Raw genomic sequence first — 20948 nt, forward strand, 5'->3', positions numbered from 1 at the left:
ACGCTGAAACGCAGAAGGGGGTGGTTGCGTTGGTTCAGCTTGGAATGGATTTGCTCCTCTGAGCTTATATCTATCTGGTCCGCAAGCACCACACACTCTGTGCTCAGCACTGTCTGGAGAAGGCCTCGCTGAGGACTAGGAGCATGCATTGCTGCAGTTGGAAAAGCGGGTGTCTAGCCTCTGGCTTTCCTCCGTCCCTTGCAATTTGAGGTTTCCCCTGGTGCTTGGAAGTGTTCGTTGCTTTGTCTGAAGATTATGGGGAAAGTGTCTGAGATGCTCTGCTGTTGGATGGTGGGGTTTGTGTGGGCCCTGCCTGCTTCCTTCCCAACACCCTTCAGTTCTTCATAAAACTATTTCATAAATGTCTGCTAATAAAAAAATATATGTATCAGCCCTACTGCTGGGGGTGGTTGGGCTGATTTCTCGCTCCCATTATTTGCGTACATAAAAGTGCAAAGCTTGAGGATTCAGGCAGTTGTGAAATCCACGCAGGTCTCCTCCTGTGCAGGAGATCTATAGCAGGCATTCATTAGAATTCACTGTGCAGCAAGACTGCAAGTTAAACTGGAGTTACGTTCTTGGGCTCATGCCTGAAGCCCAAATCTCTCAGTGGTGGCCAAACTTGGCCCTCCAGCTGTTTTTGGACTACAACTCCCTAGCTAACAGGACCAGTGGTCAGGGATGATGGGAATTGTTGTCCCCAAACAGCTGGAGGGCCAATTGCCAAAGTCCCTTTTCCTGGAATCCTGCCCCCTTTTAATTTTTTTAAAAAAATTGTTGCCATATGCATGAAGCTGAATGTGCACTAGTTAAATGTGTGTTAAGTTGCGGCTTTAACTTGCAATGCAATGGTATACATGTGCCTGCTCAGAAGTAGGTGTATGTTTGCAACAGGGCTTACTTCCAAGTTCTGACTGCGACAGAAATTATTCTAGCAAGTAAGATCAGCATCGGCTGCTGTTGCTGCTTTGTTTGTGAATGACACATAGCTGGTTTGTCCTTCCTTTGCATTGAAATGAATGGACTAACATAATGAATATGGAATTCAATATGTAAACTAGGACCACATGCAGACTTGCACTTAAAGCGATATGGTGTGACTTTGAACAGTCGCAGCTTCCCTCAAAGAATGCTGGGAGATGTAGTCTGCAATCACAATAGGACACTAGTATTGGGAATAATTATTAGCCTTCCAATGGACATAGGCATTCCACAACCAACTCTATGCCCTGTGCCCTTTCCTCTTTGGTGCAGGTAGAAGTTCACCAGGTGATGCCCATCCTATTTCTGGTCCATACTGGGGGGGGGGACACCTATTCTACCTGTCCCACAGCTGGTCTTTTTATTGCCTGAAGCACACATGCCCTAATTGCAACCTTCCAGGGGCTGCATATTGGGGGTTTGGTGCAGGGCAGAGGCAAAAGTGGCTGCATTTGGAGGTTATATTCCAGCCAAGCAAAAGCCAGAGGATTCTACTTCTACCCACACCTCTCTCCACCCTCCTAGCAACATTATTCAAGCGCAAGGGCACACAAGGAGAGGGCCTGGAGGGGACAGTCCCCAAGGGCCACCTAGAGAAGGCCCGAGGGCCACACCTGAGCTCTGGCCCAGAGGTTGGCCACTCCTGCCTGCAGAAGGCCAGGGCAGCCGCTCATAACCAGGGAAGACAGCTCACGCTTTTCCTCTTTAATCCACGGACCATGTTTTTATTTCATTAAAAAATCGGTTTATCAAAAACTGAGGCAAGGGACAGCAGCTACAGCGAGAGAGAACGAGGACTCCATAAATAGAATAAATAACTACACACCACTGCCAACAGCTAGAGCGATTGTGAGACGCACACCTGCGAAGAGGAAGAGGAAAGGGCCTTTTCTGAGGCCGGGGGGTGGGGTGGGGTGGGGCACAGCTTGCAGGCTGGGACCAGCCCTAAGAGAGAGAAAAATGTGTGTGTGAATGTGTAGAGCTGGAAGAGGGCGTTGTGTAATGTTAACTATATCACTGTAACTTCCGTTCACAGGAAGTTTTACAATCTATCCCCTTTCCAGCTTATTTTTATTTTAAAATCCACCATGATTCAGCAGCTACAGAAAGTACAGGGCTGATCAAACCCCATTTCCAATGGTCCACATAGGCAATTTTTCAGGCAAGGAAGGGGGCCCAAGGTGCTAAACACAGCCTGGGAGGGCAGGCATTCAGCGGGCACCTTAGCCTATTTGGGATGGGGATTAGGGTACAAAAAATGGCACCACACCATTAAAAAGGGACCTCCTTGGGAAGGAATATATTGCACAACAGCCCAAAGTTGAGAAGTAGCCCCACTTTTGACCCAAAAATGAAGCTAGGCCACCTTCATGCCATACATTTAAAGACCTATCATACCATTTTAAATGTCTCCCCCCAAATATTCATGGGAACTATTAAGGTGCTGAGAGTTGTGGGAATGACCCCCTGCCCTTCCCCTCATGGAGCTGAAATCCAGAGTTCCCTGTGAAGAGGGATTGAAATCCCGTTCGTGAGGTGAAATAGGGACACCACAGCAACTCTCAGCACCCCAAACGAACCGCATTTCCCAGAATTCTTTGGGGGAAGCCATGACCACAAAAGTGGCACTTTAATGCTTTCAATGTGTTGTGTGAATGTGGCCCTAATCCTTGGACATTAAAAAAAGGGGGATTTCTTGCTTGGCTCAGAATGATTAAATAGGTTCCAGCATCCATCTTCGTCCAGCTCCAGAAAACGTGAGAGGGGTTGGTTCAGAGAACTGCAGGAAGCAGCCATCTAGGTTTCAATTCGATTGGGGGCGGGGGGGAGACGGACGACGACGGGGACAGACCTCTCTCCTACCAAATGTTAGGTTCACCACCAGCACCTTGACTGGGCAGAGTTCCTCCTCTTAAGGAAGGAGGGTGCCAGAAAAATAGTGTTTGTATATGGACGTATTTCTTTCAACAAGTCTGGCTAAGCAGGAGATCCCGGCTTCGCCCGCCTTTTGAAGAAGGCACCCAGCAGCACCAGGCTGTGGAGTGCCCCTTCTCCAAACCAGGCAGGGAAGAGGCCTGCATCTTTCCACTTGGACGACATGAGCCCAAGGGCTTTTGCAGGAACGGCCTTTGCTTCTGAGGGAGCCTGGCACCAGCAACAGGATGGGGCTTGGTGGATGTGCCCTCCTTCACTTCAATCGTACGCAGCCACCTCTTCCCCCGGTTCTGTCCAATGCCTCCGACAAAATCCACCAGCACGCAAATGCCACAGCGGCTTAATGACCCCATTTAGCGGTACAGAACACCCCCAGGCCCCACAGTGAGAGTCAGCCCCAAAGCCAAGGGGGTACGGCTGCGCAGCAGCGAGGCCTAACTCTTCTGCAGAAAGTTGGTGGCACCTCTGAGGTAGGGCCAAAGTCTTCGGGAGGAGACGGCACTGCAGGTGGAACCAGGAGTCAATCGCTGAGGGATCAGAATGTGGAGTGTATTCCCGCCCCAGTGGAAATTTAACTACCATTTATTGCCCCTCCCCTCCATTGTCCAGTCCAGGTTTGTTGGGCCCTGGTGACCCAGCAGACACAGAGAAGGCAGCCCGATGGGCTCCAGGCCACAGCCTGATTATTATTGCAACTCCTACGATTGGTTCTAGAGGCTTGAGGCTTGGCTGTGGTGCCTAGTGCCCACCGGCTTGGACTGCACCCGCCCTAGCCGGCGCTTCCTGGGCCAGTGTGATTGCTCATGGGCTTCTGGACCAGGGAGGCAGGGGTCTTGAAAAACTCTGCCTCCCCTCGCCCGGGTAGATGCTTCCCAGCTTCCTCTGCTTCTCGCTTCACAGCTTCCGCACTGGGTGCCGCTGCCAGGACGACCGTTCTGAGGATTCCTGGCCCGGCGCTGGCAGCCGCCGCACGGGGGGACCCCACCTCCCGCTCCGCCTTCCCCGCTGTGGGGCTGGTTTTCGTCTTCTCCGGTTTGGGAGCCCCCCGCTCTCCCGTCGCCGAATCCAGCAGGGCCTGGATGGTCCCGAAGGGCACTTCCCCCCAACCCATGGCCCGGGAGAGCTTGGCAAACGGAGTCTTGCGCAGCATCTCCTGGCGGAAGTCGTGGTTGCTGCCGCTCGGATAGTTCCTGCCGCCGAGGCTGGGGATTGAGCCCTTGCCGCCCCGGGTGGCCCGAGGGTTGGTGCCGATGTCGGCCGTGATGTTGGTGTACAGAGGTTGCAGCTCCTTGGAGAGGAGGGTGTACGAGAGGGAGTTCATCCCGTCCTGGGTCCAAGCCCGATGCGTCCTGATCAGCAGGTCAAACCTACGGGGTTGGGGAGAGACAGAGAGAGAGTGTGTATGTGCAAGGTCACATTTGTGCCATACATTCAAAGCACTCTTCTGCCACAGGTCCTGAAAGTGCTGTCCATGTAGAAAGACTGGGTCATTATAAAGAGAATAATAAATAATAATAAAAATTATTTATATCCCACCCTCCCCAGCCGAAGCCGGGCTCAGAGCGGCTAACAACAGTAAAACGATAAAACATTCTAAAATCATTTCATTATAAAATTAATTCCAATCAAATTAATGGCAACCATTGGGTTAGAAGTTCTGTGAGGATTGCCAAAGGAGGGAGTCAAAATAATAAAAAATTAGTGGTTCTTAATTGATCGGGGATTCGGGAGTGCTGTATTGTATTATTTATGCAAATTGATTTTCTCTGGAGTTAAAGATCTGACCAGGACAAACCTTATTATGTTGAGCTCATATTTTGCACAATTTGTATACGGTGTCTGTTTGATAATTGTGTGGTTTGCTATGCCTAATAAAGGATAAAGGTAAAGGGACCCCTGACCGTTAGGTCCAGTCGTGGACGACTCTGGGGTTGCGGCGCTCATCTCACTTTATTGGCCGAGGGAGCCGGCGTACAGCTTCCGGGTTATGTGGCCAGCATAACTAAGCCGCTTCTGGCAAACCAGAGCAGCACACGGAAACGCCGTTTACCTTCCCGCCGGAGCGGTACCTATTTATCTACTTGCACTTTGACGTGCTTTCGAACTGCTAGGTTGGCAGGAGATAAGGATAACTATATATAAAAAGACCTATGTTGGCTCCCAGGACCGTTTCGGAGCAAAATTCAAAGTGTTACTGCTGACGTTTGAAGTCCTAAACTGGCTCGGCCCAGTATACCTGAAGGAGCATCTCCACTCCCATCGTTCACCCACTGAGGTCCACGTCCGAGAGCTGGTTCCCTCCCTACAAGAAGTGAGGTTACAGGGAACCAGGCAGAGGGCCTTCTCGGTAGTGGCCCCCCTACCTGTGGAACGCCCTCCCATCAGATGTCAAGGAGATAAACAACTACACAACATGTAGAAGACATCTGAAGGCAGCCCCGTTCAGGCAAGTTTTAGAAATTTAAAGTTTTATTATGTTTTTGTATATGATGGAAGCCGCCTTGAGTGGCTGGGGCAACCCGATGGACAGGGTACAAATAATAAAATGATTATTCCTCCAACTGCAGAGGTGTTTTTTTGGGGGGGGAGTGGGAGGAGGGAGGAAGCAGCACACCTGTGTGGATTCTCCTCATTGCCTTTATCTCCCTTATGCTTCACCATCTTGTAGTGGCCGACAGAGACAGGAGGCCGTGAGATCTTCATGCCGGCCAGGCGCACCCTGGAGACACAGAAGCAAGGAGGCCAAATTAGGATTTGCTAGCCCGGCCCTATCGTTAGCCACAGTGGAGCAGGTGCCTCAGGCAACATGTTTAGGAGTGCGGGGAGTGGTGGTGGCAACAGCATGTCCACCGCCAACCCCTCTCCATTGGAGACCAGAGCTAGGTCTGCCACAGGCCTGTCACACAGCAAGCCAAACTGCTCACTGGGATAGACTGTCACTATCATGTTACACTGCTGCTGGAAGCATGGCAAAGGCTGTTCATTAACTACCAACTTAGACCTTGTCCACACCACACATTGAAAGCACCACGGTAACCCTTTCAACAGCCATGGCTTCTCCCAAAGAATTCTGGGAGCTGTAGTTTGTTAAGAGTGCTCAGCTACCCCGACAGAGCCACAGTTCTCAAGAGTTCCTTGTGAAGCAGGATTGGCTATTAAATCACTCTGAGTTGTAGCAGTGGTCTCCTAACAACTCTCAGCTCCCTTAACAGACTGTCGTTCGCAAGATCCTTTGTCAGGAGGGAAGCCATGACAGTTGACGTGGTACAAGAATGCCTAAGGGTGCAGATGTGGCCAAATAAATGCACAGACACACACAGCATGCTGCCTTAGGAACAGTGGGTGACACTGTCTCATTGACAATGTTCAATAAGAGTCAACTGCTAGGCCTGCCAGCTTCTGTACACAGTATGGGGAGTGCGAGAAGAAAGAGAAGGGGACGCCATTTTGTTTTTTGCCTCAGGTGGCAAAATATCTTGGGCCAGCACTGAGGATTTATTCAGATGGCTTGGGCATCTCCAGAGGCACCTTGCCTGGGGAGCTCCCTAACAGAGATGTAGAACCTGCTCTGAGGTCATGGACTCCTGACCAATCAGGAGGTGGGTAATGTGCATTGCTGTGCTAAACATCCCCCCTCTCTTTTAACGCCAACGCTTTTGCACAGGGAATTTTCCAGAAGCAGAGCGTAGGCACGCCCTCACAGCCAATTCCCTCCTATCCCTACCCACTCGGGTCTCTCTCTCTCAAGCTTTTCCTTTATCTTCGCCCAAGGTTAAGCATTCCACTGCTGTTCCCTCGCAGCAGGAGGTGGAACAGTTGCCATGGCGACGCACAGTCCTAGTCAAATCCATTGAAGAGAGGCACAATTTGGGAGCCAAAATGCTTCCCTGGGCGAGCCTGTTGGAACCAAGTACCAATTTTATTAATCCTTTGTTATCCATGTCTCTTAGTTCCCTCTCCTCTTCCTTCCTGCCACCCCTCACTGGCAAATTTTAAGATTGTAACCTCCCTGGGGCTGGGATCCTGCCTCTTTCCCAGGGCTTATGCGGGGTTTTTTTTGCAAAGTGGTGAGAGCGAACCTCAAGCCCAGGGTGGTTGTGAATACGGCCCTCCAGGCTTCTCTATTTGGCCCTCAGAACTCTCTCCACAGGTCATACCTTGGCTGCAGTTACACTCTCTCTGAAGGAATAGGCATAGTCTTTCAGTACTTCTGAATCCATCAAGGCTCAAGTGGCCTTAGTGGCGCTGAGTGCCTTCCATCAGCTTCAGCTGCTGGCATCCGTCTCTGGACAGGGACAGCCTAATTCTGTCGCCTGTGCTCTGGTAACCTCAGAGCTGGACTACTGCAATGTGTTACACAGGGGGCTGCCTTTGAAGACCATTCGGAAACTGCAGCTGGTGCAGAATTCGGAGGCCAAATTGCTGACTGGGGCAGGACAGTCTGAACGAATAGTACCAGTTCTGGCACGATCGTCCTGGCTGCCAATTGGTTTCCATGCAAAATTGAAAGTGCAGGTTTTGACCTATACAGACTTCTGTGGCTCAAGACCCCAATACCTCAAGGACCGCCTCTCTCTTCCCACGTGAACTGACCCGGACCCTGCAAACATCATCTGCAGTCCTTCTTCGTGTGCCCCCTCCGCAGGAGGTTCAGAAGGTGGCAACACAATATTGGGCCTTTTTTGGGGTGGCCCCATGCTTGCAGAATGCTCTTTCCAGAGGGGCATCTCTTTATTTTTAGGTGCCAGGTACCCTGGCTTTTGGCCCTTAATTTGAAGAATACCATTGTGGCCTCTTTGAATGAGGTGGATTCACTAAGTCGTGCTCTGCTTTATCCGTTTAGTGGTACTTTTTGGATTTTTACTGGATGTTCCTAATCGGTTTTAATGTAAGTTGCTTTGGGTTCCCCTGTGAGAAAAGGAACTAACAAATGAAATAAATAAAGACTACGCCTCACTGCCCTGCTCTACACCCTCCTTGAATATAAAGCTACAATTTCCAAAGTTATTTAGCCATCCATCTTTCTTCTCAGGGAACTCTGGGAACTGTAGTTCTCGGAGAACAGGGTTCTCCTAACAACACTCAGCTCCCTTAACAAACTGCACTTCCCAGGATTCTTTGGGAATTGACAGTTTAAAGTGGTGTCATAGTGCTTTAAATGTATGGGGCAGGTGTGGAACAATTCCTAGTAAGTAGCTCACAAGTGTGCTAAACCCAGGTTGGTGAGGTGTTAGGTACTCAAATTCTAATGTCTGCAGGGATAGATTAAGTTTTTCTTCTGGTGCCCCATTAGATAATTCCTTTATCACCTCAAAACTTCTGGACATGCATTCTTTGGGATCAAATACGCAAAATTAAAGCTTCACATCTGTTCCTTACAAGAGCATAGATCTTTGGACTATATCCAAAGCTAGTTCTATTCAGAATAGACCCAATGAAGTTAAAAAACATGGATAATCTCCATGAATTTTACCCCGAGTAAAACTAAGTTGGGCTCAACCCTCAGAAAACATTTATAGCCCCGCCTTTCCATTAAAAATCTCACTGTTCTGTGCAGTTTCCCTTTCCACCTTCTCTCACCGTTGCTGAGCTGACCCAACAATATCTCACAAGAGACACCCCACCCCCAGTGTTAGAGCATTTGTGAACATCCCATGGCATCACAGATGTTCAATTCGCCAAGAAGTTCAAAACCTAATGCAACAAACACATGGGACTACTGAGCTGGGCGCGTCATCAGGCTTGCTGCAATTTTCTCACCTTACCTGATTGCTGCAGCCCAAACCGCCACAGCCTGCGTGGGAAAAATGAGCATGCAAGGATCCGACAGCGTGCACAAGGCAGGGTGGAAGAAAGAGATAAAAAGAGATGATAATGAAGGCGATGAGAAGGAAAACAGCACTCCAGTTGCAGAGTGGGACGAAGGGAGTGGAACAAACAGAGGCTGGGTGGGAAATCAGTGCTCCAATAATCTCCGAGTCTTGCAACAGGCAGGGAAAACTACAATACCAGAGAGTGTAAATCTACCAGCTGCAGCTACTCTTCCCACTGCCCATTTTTAACCTAAAAACCATGGCTACACTTATGCCACAGTTCTTCACAATTGCAGGAAAAAAGCAGGAAGAATGATTATCTGGCCTGGAATTTAGGAATCTGAGCTGCTTCTACCACTTTTTATTTCTTTCTCTTTCTCTTTTTTTTAAAAAAACAACAAGTTTCTAGTCCTTTTTAAGTTGGTAGAGTTGCCAAAGGCATCCAGGATCCTGTTCTCTCAGCAGCTAACCAAAGCCGACAGGAAACCTGCAAGCAGGAACCGAGTACAACAGCAGGTCTTAAAAAAAACAAACCCATTAATTTTGTCCAATCCTATTTTAAAGCCACCAAGTTGCTGGTCATCACTGCCTCCTGCAGGAGAGAGCGCCATCATTTAACTACGCACTCCTGTGGTTTCCGGAGACTGGCATGCAAGGTTACCAACAGGGTTTGAACTGCAGAATCCTAGAATTGTAGAGTCGGAAGAAACCTGAGGTCATCCAGTCTGACCCCGCTGCAATGCAGGAATATACAGCCGTCCCATACGGGGACCGAACCTGCAACCTTGGCGTTATCAGCACCATGCTCTAAACAACTGAACGAACCACCGCCAACCCCTCAGCTACAGTTCCCGCCGAGTCAGGTGCCAAAACAAAAAGAGCAATGCATGTTCTAAGCGAGTGGGCGAAATGGTTGCAGGTCGGAATGCAGAGGGCGAAGAGACAACGGCCACCACAGAAAGAGAGGGATGAACGAGGGACACTCACCTGGTGGCGATGTCGTCGTCCTCGCCTCCCCAGCCCCAGTACTCGTTGGGGAAGCCGTTGATCTTTAGGTACTGGTCCGGGGTAAGGGCCGACACACCGCCAAAGTACTGCGAATATGGGAGGCTGGAGTGGGAAAGGGGCAGAAGAGAAAATGGAGAGAAAGGCCACCATTGTTAGTTGTTTTAAGTGACGCTGGGAAACCCCTGCACTAGATATTTCAGAGACACAGGGGTGGGAAAGGCTCTTGACACAAATTTGCAAAGCATTTGCTGTTTCGCATGTGCTAGTGTGCTGCACATAGATGGAAAGTCTAACCCCAAATCAAACTTAATTCATATATGGCCCACTTGGCAATGATGGGAAATTACTTTTGGGTGTAGTTTGGATATTTTTTTTAACTGATTCTATGAATTTAATGAAATGGAGTGAGTGCGCTCTGAGTGCTGCCTTCAAAACACAAGAGCCTTTTTGAGGAGGAGTATCAGGACCCGATTATGTTTTCTGCTCGTGTTTTGAAATAGCCCAGAAATGGTGAAAGCTAGAACACTGAACAGTCTGCACAGATTTCGGCCAATTTCATTGTCTGGAAAAACCAACCAGTGTGGTTAAAAAGGCTCCAGGAAAGTCAAGGCAAGGATCATTTCCTTACTGATTGGTTTCCTTATCAATTGGTTTCCCTTTATTCAAAATATGTTAATAGTTCTAATCAAACAAGGAAACCACCTCACAAACATGGCCAGCTCTGAAGAGACAATAATTTCAGTATTTGGCACTCACTTTTTCTTTGGAAACCTGTTGGATTCTGCACTTGTTTTTACATTTTCTAATGTTTATACGTTCGTTCTGCTCTTGTTACGTGCTATATAAAAATTAATACATATATTTTTTTCCAAAAAAAGTAACACCATGGAGCCAGCCCTGAAGACAACCACCCACCCACCACAAAGCATGGTGCGATCAGTCCCACCCTCCCCTATCCCTGCCTTCTCACTTGTAGCCAAACTTGTTCATGGCGACAGAGACGTGCTTGGGACTCCACGGGTCGCAGATGTAGAGATTGTGGTCGTTCTCGGGAATGAGGTCAACATCGTGGAGGAAGAGGCAGTTCCACTCCTCATCCTTTAGGGCTTCCTTCACGCCCACATTCAGCAGCTTGGCCCGGTTGAAAGTCGCATTGCCAGCCTACGGAGAAGCAGGGTTGAGTGGGAAGATGTGGCAACAGGGCGAGGAGCAAGACTCACGAGGCCCAGCCCTGTCACAAGGCAACTGCACCGAGGGCCTTCTGGCGGTTCCCTCACTGCGAGAAGCCAAGTTACAGGGAACCAGGCAGAGAGCCTTCTTGGTAGTGGCACCCGCCCTGTGGAACACCCTCCCTTCAGATGTCAAAGAGAACAACAACTACCAGACTTTTAGAAGACATCTGAAGGCAGCCCTGTTTAGGGAAGCTTTTAATGTTTGATGCATTACTGTATTTTAACATTTTGTTGGAAGCCGCCCAGAGTGGCTGGGGAAGCCCAGCCAGATGGGCGGGGTATAAATAACAAATTATTATTATTATATTATTGTCAGCAGTGCTAGAAACTCAGAGATATAAGCTCAGTGCCAAATGACTCCTTACAACAAGGTTACAGTCGCCGGAATAGAAGTTTTAGTTGCCATTTTGTGAGGAGATACGACTTTAAAGTCTGTCTTTTCAAATGATGGACTGACTGTGTTTGATTCTCAGTTAAACGTCTGGCTAGTTCAGATGGCCACCTTGAGCTCAGTTAAGAGCTCTGAGAACTTAAAGAAGAAAAGTCACTTGATCTAGGGAGAGCCCACATATATATTGGCCTATTCCAACCTTTCCTTAATGGTGACTGCTCCTGCTCAGGCTGCCCAGAAAAAGCATTTTGGTTCCCAAAATTCATTCCGATTGTGGAGATAAAATATAACTGGTAGAATTCTTAACCTGAAGCACCACTTTAGCTAATGGGGCCTCCCGCTGCCGTCGCACCGCTGGAACACGATTTCTGTTCTCATCCTGAAGCAAAGTTCTTAACCCAAGGTACTATTTCTGAGTTAGCGGAGTCTGTAACCCGAGGTACCACTGTATATGATATTTTAGGGAGCAGGCGGGACCCATTACTTACATCATAGGAGCCTTCACAACACAAAACTCTGTTGCTGCATGTGGGTTTTATTTTATTTGTTTTTTTATCTTATATTTTGGAAACGTACATCCAGGTTTTTTCCCTTTAACTTTTTGGGGGGCCCCCAAGAGAGTGGGGCCCTAAGCTATATGTAAATCCGGCACTGCCCCCACCCGAGTTGCATTGAATTAATCTCTCTTTCACACGCACACAAATCCCAAACAAACGCACCTGGTGGACCACATAGATCCCATACTGCAGCTGCTGGCGCTGGAGGAAAGGGTGTAAGTAGTAGAGCAAGTGGCGCAGGTGCGTCTCCCGGTTGCGGTGCGGGATGATGACGGCTGTCCGGGAGCGTGGCTCGCAGGCGGAAGGGCGGTACCTGCCCCCAAGGCCCACCGCCGGGTTCTTCTCTTGGATTTGCTCCAGATTCGGCACCTGGCTGAAGCTCACTGTCAGGGGGCCAACTGAGATGAGAGTCGGTAGGGTGAGAGGAGAACAAGAACAGAATCAAAAATTCACATGCAGGCACTGGGATCTTCCAACGAGAGATGCTTGCCTCATCTCTCTGATGCAGCGTTCCAAAAAACCCCAAGTTTCTAGTCTTCATGAGGCCTGCACGAATACCCGACACGAAGGCCTCTATCTAAATATCTCTCACCCCAGAGGCAGGGAGCTAAACTAACCTTTCCTTCCATGGCGCGAGGAGACTCTGTGCGTGTCAGGTGTGGCGACAAAGTTTTAAGCTGCAAGCAGGATTTCCCAGAAAAACGGAACGAGAGATGAGCACGCAAAGGCAAGGATAACAAGCTGTTAGGAGCAAATGTTGCTTTGCCCCCACGCCAAGGACATCTGGGTCAGGGATAATCCCACAAGACTGGAGAGAAGCACCCTCAACATCTTTCCTTTATAATAAAATAAGTCAGCGCAATCTGGATTGGGAGTTGCTGCTCTTAATATGATGGCAGGAGCCCCAGGTGGGCAGTGTGACGAGTCAGGAGCACGGGAAGCGCACTTTAGAGTCAGTAAGCTCAGTTTAGAGTCAGACCCACTGGTCCATCTAGCTCAGCGCTGCCTGCACTGGCTGGCAGCAGCTCTTTGGGGTTTCAGATGGTGGACATTCCCAGCCCTGTCTGGAGAGGCCGGGATTGAACCTGGGACCTGCTGCATGCAAAGGTGATGCCCTGCCACTGAGCTATGGCCCTTCTGGCTCCCTGCGCCACTGGAGCTGCCATCACTAGAGGAGGCATCTGTGGGCATCTCAAGCCAAGGCACCATCACCACAGGCCAGCATCCTCCAGGCCCAAAGAAGTCATGTGACACCGGACAGCCAATCCTGTGCCGCTATCCACTATAAAAGGGTTCCAGGCCTGCCACCCTCTTCCTAATCCAGGCCGTTCGGCTGAGGGAGGTGGCCAGGTCTTCTCTCTTACCTTCTGTTCCACATCCATACTATAAATATAAAGGACTATGACACCACTTTAACCTGTCACGGCTTGCCCCCAAAGAATCCTAAACAAACTGTCATTTGTTAAACGTGCTGGAAGTTGTTACGAGACACTCCCAAGTCCCTCCAAAGCTACAATACCCTGAATTCCCTAGGGAAAGGAATTGGTTGTTAAACTACTCTTGGAATCGCAGCTCTGGGAGCGACTCGAAATTGTTTTATGTATGAACATGTAGACTCGTTGAAATTAGTGGAGGCAAGTTGGTCATCTCCATTAATTTCAACTCTGAGTAGAAATTGGCTGTTTATGGTAAAAACACTGAGGTTTTTTTACCCTCAGGTGTGTAAATTTTAGGAGATAAAAAAATAAGCTTCATACAACCCTACGCTCCTAGATCTTCACTACCAAAACTCTGTTGCTATATATAATCATGCAAGGTATCATTTTGGCACTATTAACATTCTTACCGTTAGCTCTGTTTTTAACCTTAAAACTATTTTCCTGGATATTCTGGGCTTTTGCTTTAAGGCAGGGGTGAAAAATATATCTTCTGCCTTTTACTTTTCTATTGACTTTTGGAAGTTGTGTGTTTCTTGAAACCATCCTGGCACAAGTAGATGGGTTGCTATATTATCTTTTTCCTATTAGACTGCACTGTCAGCTTAGATCTGAGGTAGCTAACAAGGCACCCATCAGTTTCCCCAACCCCCCTCCTATTCTCTTTAAAAAAAATAAATCAAGGGAGGGTGGCCTGCTTATCTGTTGGTCTGCAGTCCATGTAAGTGCATGTAAAAAAGTGCACGTAAGCATTTTGCCTCTTTGGATGTGTGTGAGAGACTCACCGGTTTTTCCACCTGTGAAATGGGTACTTTGAGGTGGCCAGACGTTTCTTAGATTTCCAAATGTGCCCCTGGGCCCCCAAAAGTTGAGGATTCCTGGCCTAAGTTAAAAATATAGATTGCGATCCTATACACACCCCAGGAGAAAGTGCTGCTGAATCCAGTAGGACTGAGTTCTGGAAATTGTGATGCAAATGATGCATTTTTACTGACATGCCAGGGACCACCTGACTGACGCTCGCAGTCCACTGGCAATCTGTGGACCACAGTTTCAAAACCCTTGCCTTAAATCACGTCTAGGGAACGTGTGGGCCCTCCAGATGTTGCTGGACTCCAGCTCCCATCAGCCCAAGCCAGCATGGCCAATGGTGAGGCATGATGGGACTCATAGTTCAGAAACATCTAGAGGGCCACCTTGGAGGAGTGGTAACTTTCATTTGCTCAAGTTACTGTTGTAATTAGTACACAATTATACTGTGTACTAAGGACGCGGGTGGCGCTGTGGGTTAAACCACAGAGCCTAGGACTTGCCGATCAGAAGGTCAGTGGTTCGAATCCCCGCGATGGGATGAGCTCCCGTTGCTCGGTCCCTGCTCCTGCCAACGTAGCAGTTCGAAAGCACGTCAAAGTGCAAGTAGATAAATAGGTACCACTCCAGCGGGAAGGTAAACGGCGTTTCCGTGCACTGCTCTGGTTTGCCAGAAGCAGCTTAGTCCTGCTGGCCACATGACCCGGAAGCTGTACGCCGGCCAGTAAGCGAGATGAGCGCCACAACTCTAGAGTCGGTCACGACTGGACCTAATGGTCAGGGGTCCCTTTACCTTTATACTGTGTACTGGCAGGGCTGTCAGTTTGAATGCCATTTTTACAGAGTGCAGAAGGACAAGCCCCTGCCCCAAGGAGCTTACAGTCTCAACATCTAACAAAGGGGAAAAGAGAAGCAACGAGTAGCACGGAAATCACAGACAATGGACAGGTACTGGGGCATGCTTGAAAATCCTGCCCACACATCCCTGGAAGATCAGCCCCACTGCACTCAATGGACTGACACGTGAGTAGACAAACACAGGGTTAAACTGTTCATTGCAACTGGGAAGGGAGTGGGGAACATTTCCCAACCCAGTGACTACATTCTGTTCTTGGCCGCATGCCAGTGGTGGGTGGAGCAACACACATTAATTTCATCCTTGTGCAACAGGCTAGCTTCTGCACCGGCTCTCTCACGCCCTTCTCCATCCACCCTCCAGATAAGCAAGAGGCAGAGTTCAATAGGACCAAAACCGCAAGGAAGGTGCAAAGCAGGGTGGGTGAGGGGTGTGGCCTGGGGAGAGTTGTAAGGGCCGTTCAGAGAGGCCCGAAGGGCCATATTTGGCCTCTGAGGGTGGGATTTCCCTCCTGCAATAGGAATTCCACAGGAAAAGTGATCAAGCTGATAGACAGCAATACGAAACTGCTCCTTCAGCAACTTTGAAAAGGCTCAGCCACTTAATGGGGTGCCATGTGATCTAATAATTAAACATTTACCCAGGCCCAAGCAGCAGACAAAGAGACTACCAGGCATAAAGCTGTGATAACAGCCTTATCTTATTTATTTTTTAAGTGGCTTTGAGAGACTTTGTAATCTTGCATAAACCCACCCACATTTTGCGTCTGGGTTTTAATCTGGCAATACTGAGCTTTCATGGGAACAGTTTTCTCTGCGGCCTTCGAGAACCTAAAACATTTTGGAAAACAAAGCGGAGGACTTTTTCCAGCCTGAGGGCCACGCTCCCTTGTGGGTAATATTCTGGAGGCCACATGCCAGTGCAGGACAGAGCTAGAGGCAAAAGTGTCAGGGCAACAAATGCAGCTCTTAATTTTCTACTGTAAAAGGCCTCCTCTGCACTGTGGATTTAAAGCAGCGTAATACAACTTGGAACCTGTGGTTTGTTAAGGGTGCTGAGAGTTGTTAGCAGACCCCTGTTCCCCACCCACCCAGAGCTACAATTTCCAGAGTGGTTTAACAGTTAATTCCTGTTCCCAGGAAACTCTGGGAACTGTAGCTCTGTGAGGGGCATATGAGGAGTTCCTAACAACTCTCAGCTCGCTTAGCAAATGGCAGATCCCAGGATGCAATGGGGGAAGCCATGACAGTTTAAAGTGGCATAATAGTGCCTTACATGTACAGTGGTACCTCGGGTTAAGTACTTAATTCGTTCCGGAGGTCCGTTCTTAACCTGAAACTGTTCTTAACCTGAAGCACCACTTTAGCTAATGGGGCCTCCTGCTGCCACCGCGCCGCCCGAGCACGATTTCTGTTCTCATCCTGAAGCAAAGTTCTTAACCCGAGGTACTATTTCTGGGTTAGCAGAGTCTGTAACCTGAAGTGTCTGTAACCTGAAGCGTATGTAACCCGAGGTACCACTGTATTGCACAGAAGTGGCCAAAGTCAGCATTTTTCCTCACGCACACACAAACCTCTCTCCATGCAGGTAAGCAGAAGGCATTGTTACAGTTCAAGAGCGAACGCATGCAAGGAGGGCATGGAGCAGGCAGGGCTGGTGTGGTGTGCAACTTGGAGAGAGTAGCAAGGGCCAGAGAGAGACACATGAAGGGCCACATTCAGCCCCTGGGCGCAACATTCCCCATCACTATTTTAAAGCCAAGTGATTCTCTGTATTCTAGGGCATGGGAGACTCTCAAGCCCCTTGTATGTCGGAACCTACATTGAACCACCCCTCACCCTGCTGTTTTGACCTCCACACTGAGCAACGTGGTCACAGGCCTGACTCACTGAGGTATGGCGACCGCTCCGGGCAGTAGGGCAGAGACTGAGTGGGGCTTCCATAGCGGGGCTGCTGAGGCAGGAGGCTGAGGTTGGTGTAGACGTCGTGGGTCCGGGAGTAGTCGAAGGACGGGTTGGCGTCGTGCCCAAATATCGAGGCCAAGTTCCGGAAGCCACCAAAGGAGAAATAAGCCATGAAGGCAAACTGGAAGCCAATGAGGAGAGCCAAAGTGCAGGGCCGATCCAGGAGCCTTCGGAGCATGGTGGGGTGGGGGGCAAGGTCTTCTCCCTGGGCCTCAGAAGGACAGCAGTCGCACCTGCAAGAAGGTAGGAGAGCACATCTCTGAAGACCCATTCCTGGGGAGCAGCAGGGGGAGAGGGATGAGGCTCAGGGGCAGGTCATCTGCTTGGCATGCAGAAGGTCCCAGCTCCTTGCCTCTCCTCCTTGCCTTCAGGCTCTTGGCCTGCTGAAGATGAAACAAAGTAGGGAGGGCAGGCATGGTGGAATGGTGAGAATGTATTTTAATACTTTGTTGGATACTGCCCAGGGTGGCTGGGGAGACCCAGCCAGATGGGCGGGGTATAAACAATAAATTATTATTATTATTATGTCACACTCAGCCATGAAGTTCACTGGGTGACCTTGAGGCCAGTCACCATCTCTCAGCCATAGCTTACCTCACACGGTTGTTGTGAGCTTAAAATGGGGAGAGGGAGAACCATGTACGCCCCTCTTGAAGGAGAGGTGGGGCAAATTTTTTTTGAAATAAATAGAGTTGGAAGAGACCCTGAGGATCATTTAGTCCAATTTCTTGCATTGCAATTGAGAGTCCCATGGACTGCAAGAAGATCAAACCTATCCATTCTTAAGGAAATCAGCCCCGAGTGCTTACTGGAAGGACAGATCCTGAAGCTGAGGCTCCAATACTTTGGCCACCTCATGAGAGGAGAAGACTCCCTGGAGAAGACCCTGATGTTGGGAAAGATGGAGGGCACAAGGAGAAGGGAACGACAGAGGATGAGATGGTTGGACAGTGTTCTCGAAGCTACCAGCATGAGTTTGACCAAACTGCGGGAGGCAGTGGAAGACAGGAGTGCCTGGCGTGCTCTGGTCCAGGGGGTCACGAAGAGTCGGACACAACTAAACGACTAAACAACAACAACTTGCATTGCAGGGGTTGGACTGCATGACACTTGGGGTCCCTTCCAACTCTACAATTCTTTTCTATGAAATAACATTATGGACTAGCAACCTGTTGGCAAGGCCAAATGAAAAAAATGATTAACCAACCTCAGAAATCTTCAAGGGACCGACAGCCTTGCTGTTACTTTATACGTAATTTGCTATTGTTATAATTTTTGGTTTTAACAATAGAAACTGGCAACAAGGCATCATCAGGTTTCCTTTTCTCCCCCTTACAGGCAGCGTCGAGAGACGGCTTTGCAGCGGGACAAAAGAGAACTGGCGAGCGCTCACACACGCGCGCCAGCATTCCCGAAGAGAACCTGACCAACCCCGAGGCACCATGCTGCCCAAACCTGTCTCAGTTTCCTGCAAACTGAAACCTGCGACTTTTACCAATTAGGGGGAGCAGATAAAGTGCACAGGCCAAAAAATTGATATTTCGCCCCATTCTTCTCTGGGAGCCCCAGGAGCTTGGGGCAGTGCACATGGTTCGCCCTCACCCCCCCCGGATTACCCTCACTGTGACCTTGTGAAGAAGGTTAGGCAGCGAGAGAGAGAATATGAATGCTGTGCAACTGGTCCAAAGTCACCCGGTGTGGTGGGTTGTGGCGTTCAGCCAGTGGCGTAGCGTCGGGGGTGCAGGGGGGGCCGACCGCACCGGGCGCAACATCTGGGGGTTAGGGTTAGGGGGCACAAATCCACGGGTTAGGGGGCGCAAATTACTTGCCCTGCCCCGGGTGCTGACAACCCACGCTACGCCACTGCGTTCAGCTGTCCCTGGTCCAAGTCCAACCCCTATATTTATGAATAAAAAGGTTTGCATAGGTACATAAGAACCAGGCCAATGTCCTATCTGGTCCAGCATCCTATTAAAGCCACCAGGGTTAGTAGCCTTCAACACCTGATGAGGGAGCAGTTCCATAGTTTAACTTCGTACCGCATCCTGCACTAAGGATTGTACCGCATTGGCACTAAGAAATAAACTGGACTCTCACATGCACTGTTCCCGAGCAAAGGCTTAGTTTAAGGTTAAAACAGTTGCATGCAAAGCTACACAGATATCACAGTTCCACGTATGCACGTAACAGTTTGGGGTGCAAAATCCAATTTCCAAAAGGGGTGTTTGTGTGTTAAGAAACTAAGATTCTAGACCTCATGTTTCCAGAGATATGCTAGAAGAGCACTTTGGGAAATGTCCGAAAGCTGGCAAAATAAGGTTGGCAGTGGCAGAGCACAGGGCTTCCATTCCCTGCATAATCTCCAGATTATCGAAAGCATAATATGTCATACGTCATCTTCAAAGTGTCAGAATAAGCTGTGCAACAAAGACACAGTTTCATCTGTATTTGGTCCTAGGAAACTGACTGAGGGGAGGAGAAATCCTCTGGGAGCAGCATAAACTAGGCATGGCAACATTTTAGCACTGTTTTTACCCACCACCATTTCTTATCCCCCTTACTTGAACAGCCAACAAGAAAGGAATAGACCTGTGTAACTCAAAAGCTGGCCCAGTTCATTTTGAACGCAGCAGGTTCAAGTAAGAACTCTCCATCTTGGCGCTGCCTGGTTCCCCTGCTCCTTTCCCCATCCCCATCCCACCCTTTTCCTCGGACATCCCGCAGAAAATTAAAGAGCCCTGAGTAACTCAAAAGGTAGCACACTTCCATCTGAACACAGCTGGATCCAGCAACTTTCCTTTCCTCCCTGACCTGCTTTCACCTGTATATATCCTGGCGCGACCGACTCACCTGTCCTCCACCGGGTCCCTTCCCAATCTCTGCTCTGAGCAACCACCTCCTTATAAAAGTCTCGCCTTTTAAATCCCAGCGGGATACAGATATGGATATCGCACACACATATCTAAATATTTCGCAACGGAAGCACCAATTCCACCTTGCCGCTAAAAATCTGGGATGATCTCTACGGCTAAAGCTCAGTTGGCAAGGGAGGGGGATGGAGCCCAAGCCGAGCCCCTCCCCCAACCTCTCCCCTTCAGGATCCCTTTCCCAATCCAATCCCCATAGAAACGCCGGGGGGGGGAAGGAGGGCGCGGGGGTTTGCAAGAGGCGCCCCCCGCTTCCCTCGCCCAGGTGCAAGGCTCAGCGCCACCCTGGAGCCCAGGAGTCCCCTGCTCGCCGGGTGGAAGAGCCTCTCCCAGCGGCGCCCACCCTTCCTGCAAAGAGTGCACCCACCTCGGCCCCCAAGGGTGCGCGCCTGCCCTCCCGCACCTCCTGCCCCGCCCTTGCTCACCTGGGTGCTGGGAGCCCTCCGCGCCAGGAACGCCCGGCTCTTAACCCCACCCCAGAATCAGAAACACCGCCGCCGCCGCCATCTTCAGTAGGTAAAATGAAAAAAAATAGGGGGGGGGAATGGAATTAAGGGGCGGGATGCTTTGGGGAGGGGGATAAGAGAAGGGCCGGTGACGTCGAATAACAGGGCAGGCCCGGATACTCCTCCCTTTAAAGCGCCCTGCGCGCGCGGAGGCAGATGCAGGAAGTCCGGAGGCTGCAGAGATTTTGATCCGATTTTATTTTTTTGCAGTATCTTCCCCCCCACGGCGGAAGCTCCAGGATTTGGTTGACTTTGGACGTCTGAGGCACGGCGAAAAGCGAGAGAAGCCCTGAGCATGCACAGAGGGCCCGTTTTACTGCTCGCCTGCTGCCACCGCGCTAGCAAGAATCGGACCCTACTGCGTGACAACATTGGCAACATAGGAACGGACAGCTGTAGATGCACACTCTTTGGATAAAATACAATGATATTTGGAATGAATTTACACAGAGTATATTAGTTTATTGACAATTATGTGTGTATAAGAATATATGCAAGTAAGGTAATGTAACAGTATCTTTTTTCATCATCA

General features: G+C 49.6%; 1 protein-coding gene across 6 annotated transcripts; it reads right to left on the reverse strand.

The window, feature by feature from the left end:
* Positions 1-1677: 1677 nt before the first annotated feature.
* Positions 1678-20436, reverse strand: B4GALT3 (beta-1,4-galactosyltransferase 3). 6 transcript variants are annotated; one of them, XM_081173327.1, is made up of 8 exons: positions 20341-20406; positions 17336-17364; positions 16909-17216; positions 12080-12315; positions 10708-10898; positions 9717-9839; positions 5531-5635; positions 1678-4283 (listed from the first exon to the last, which is right to left on the reverse strand). In XM_081173327.1, exons 3-8 carry the CDS (start codon positions 17159-17161, stop codon positions 3686-3688), a joined length of 1506 nt encoding a protein of 501 aa, XP_081029453.1. In that variant the 5' UTR covers positions 17162-17216; positions 17336-17364; positions 20341-20406; the 3' UTR covers positions 1678-3685. The 6 variants fall into 6 exon arrangements, with proteins under 6 accessions (XP_081029453.1, XP_081029452.1, XP_081029450.1 ...); XM_081173326.1 differs by lacking the exon at positions 17336-17364 and having other exon boundaries at positions 20336-20436; XM_081173324.1 differs by having other exon boundaries at positions 16909-17366; positions 20336-20415.
* Positions 20437-20948: the final 512 nt, after the last annotated feature.

The sequence above is a fragment of the Podarcis bocagei genome (genome assembly GCF_964188305.1).
Source record: "Podarcis bocagei genome assembly, chromosome: 16".
Taxonomy (NCBI): Eukaryota; Metazoa; Chordata; class Lepidosauria; order Squamata; family Lacertidae; genus Podarcis; species Podarcis bocagei.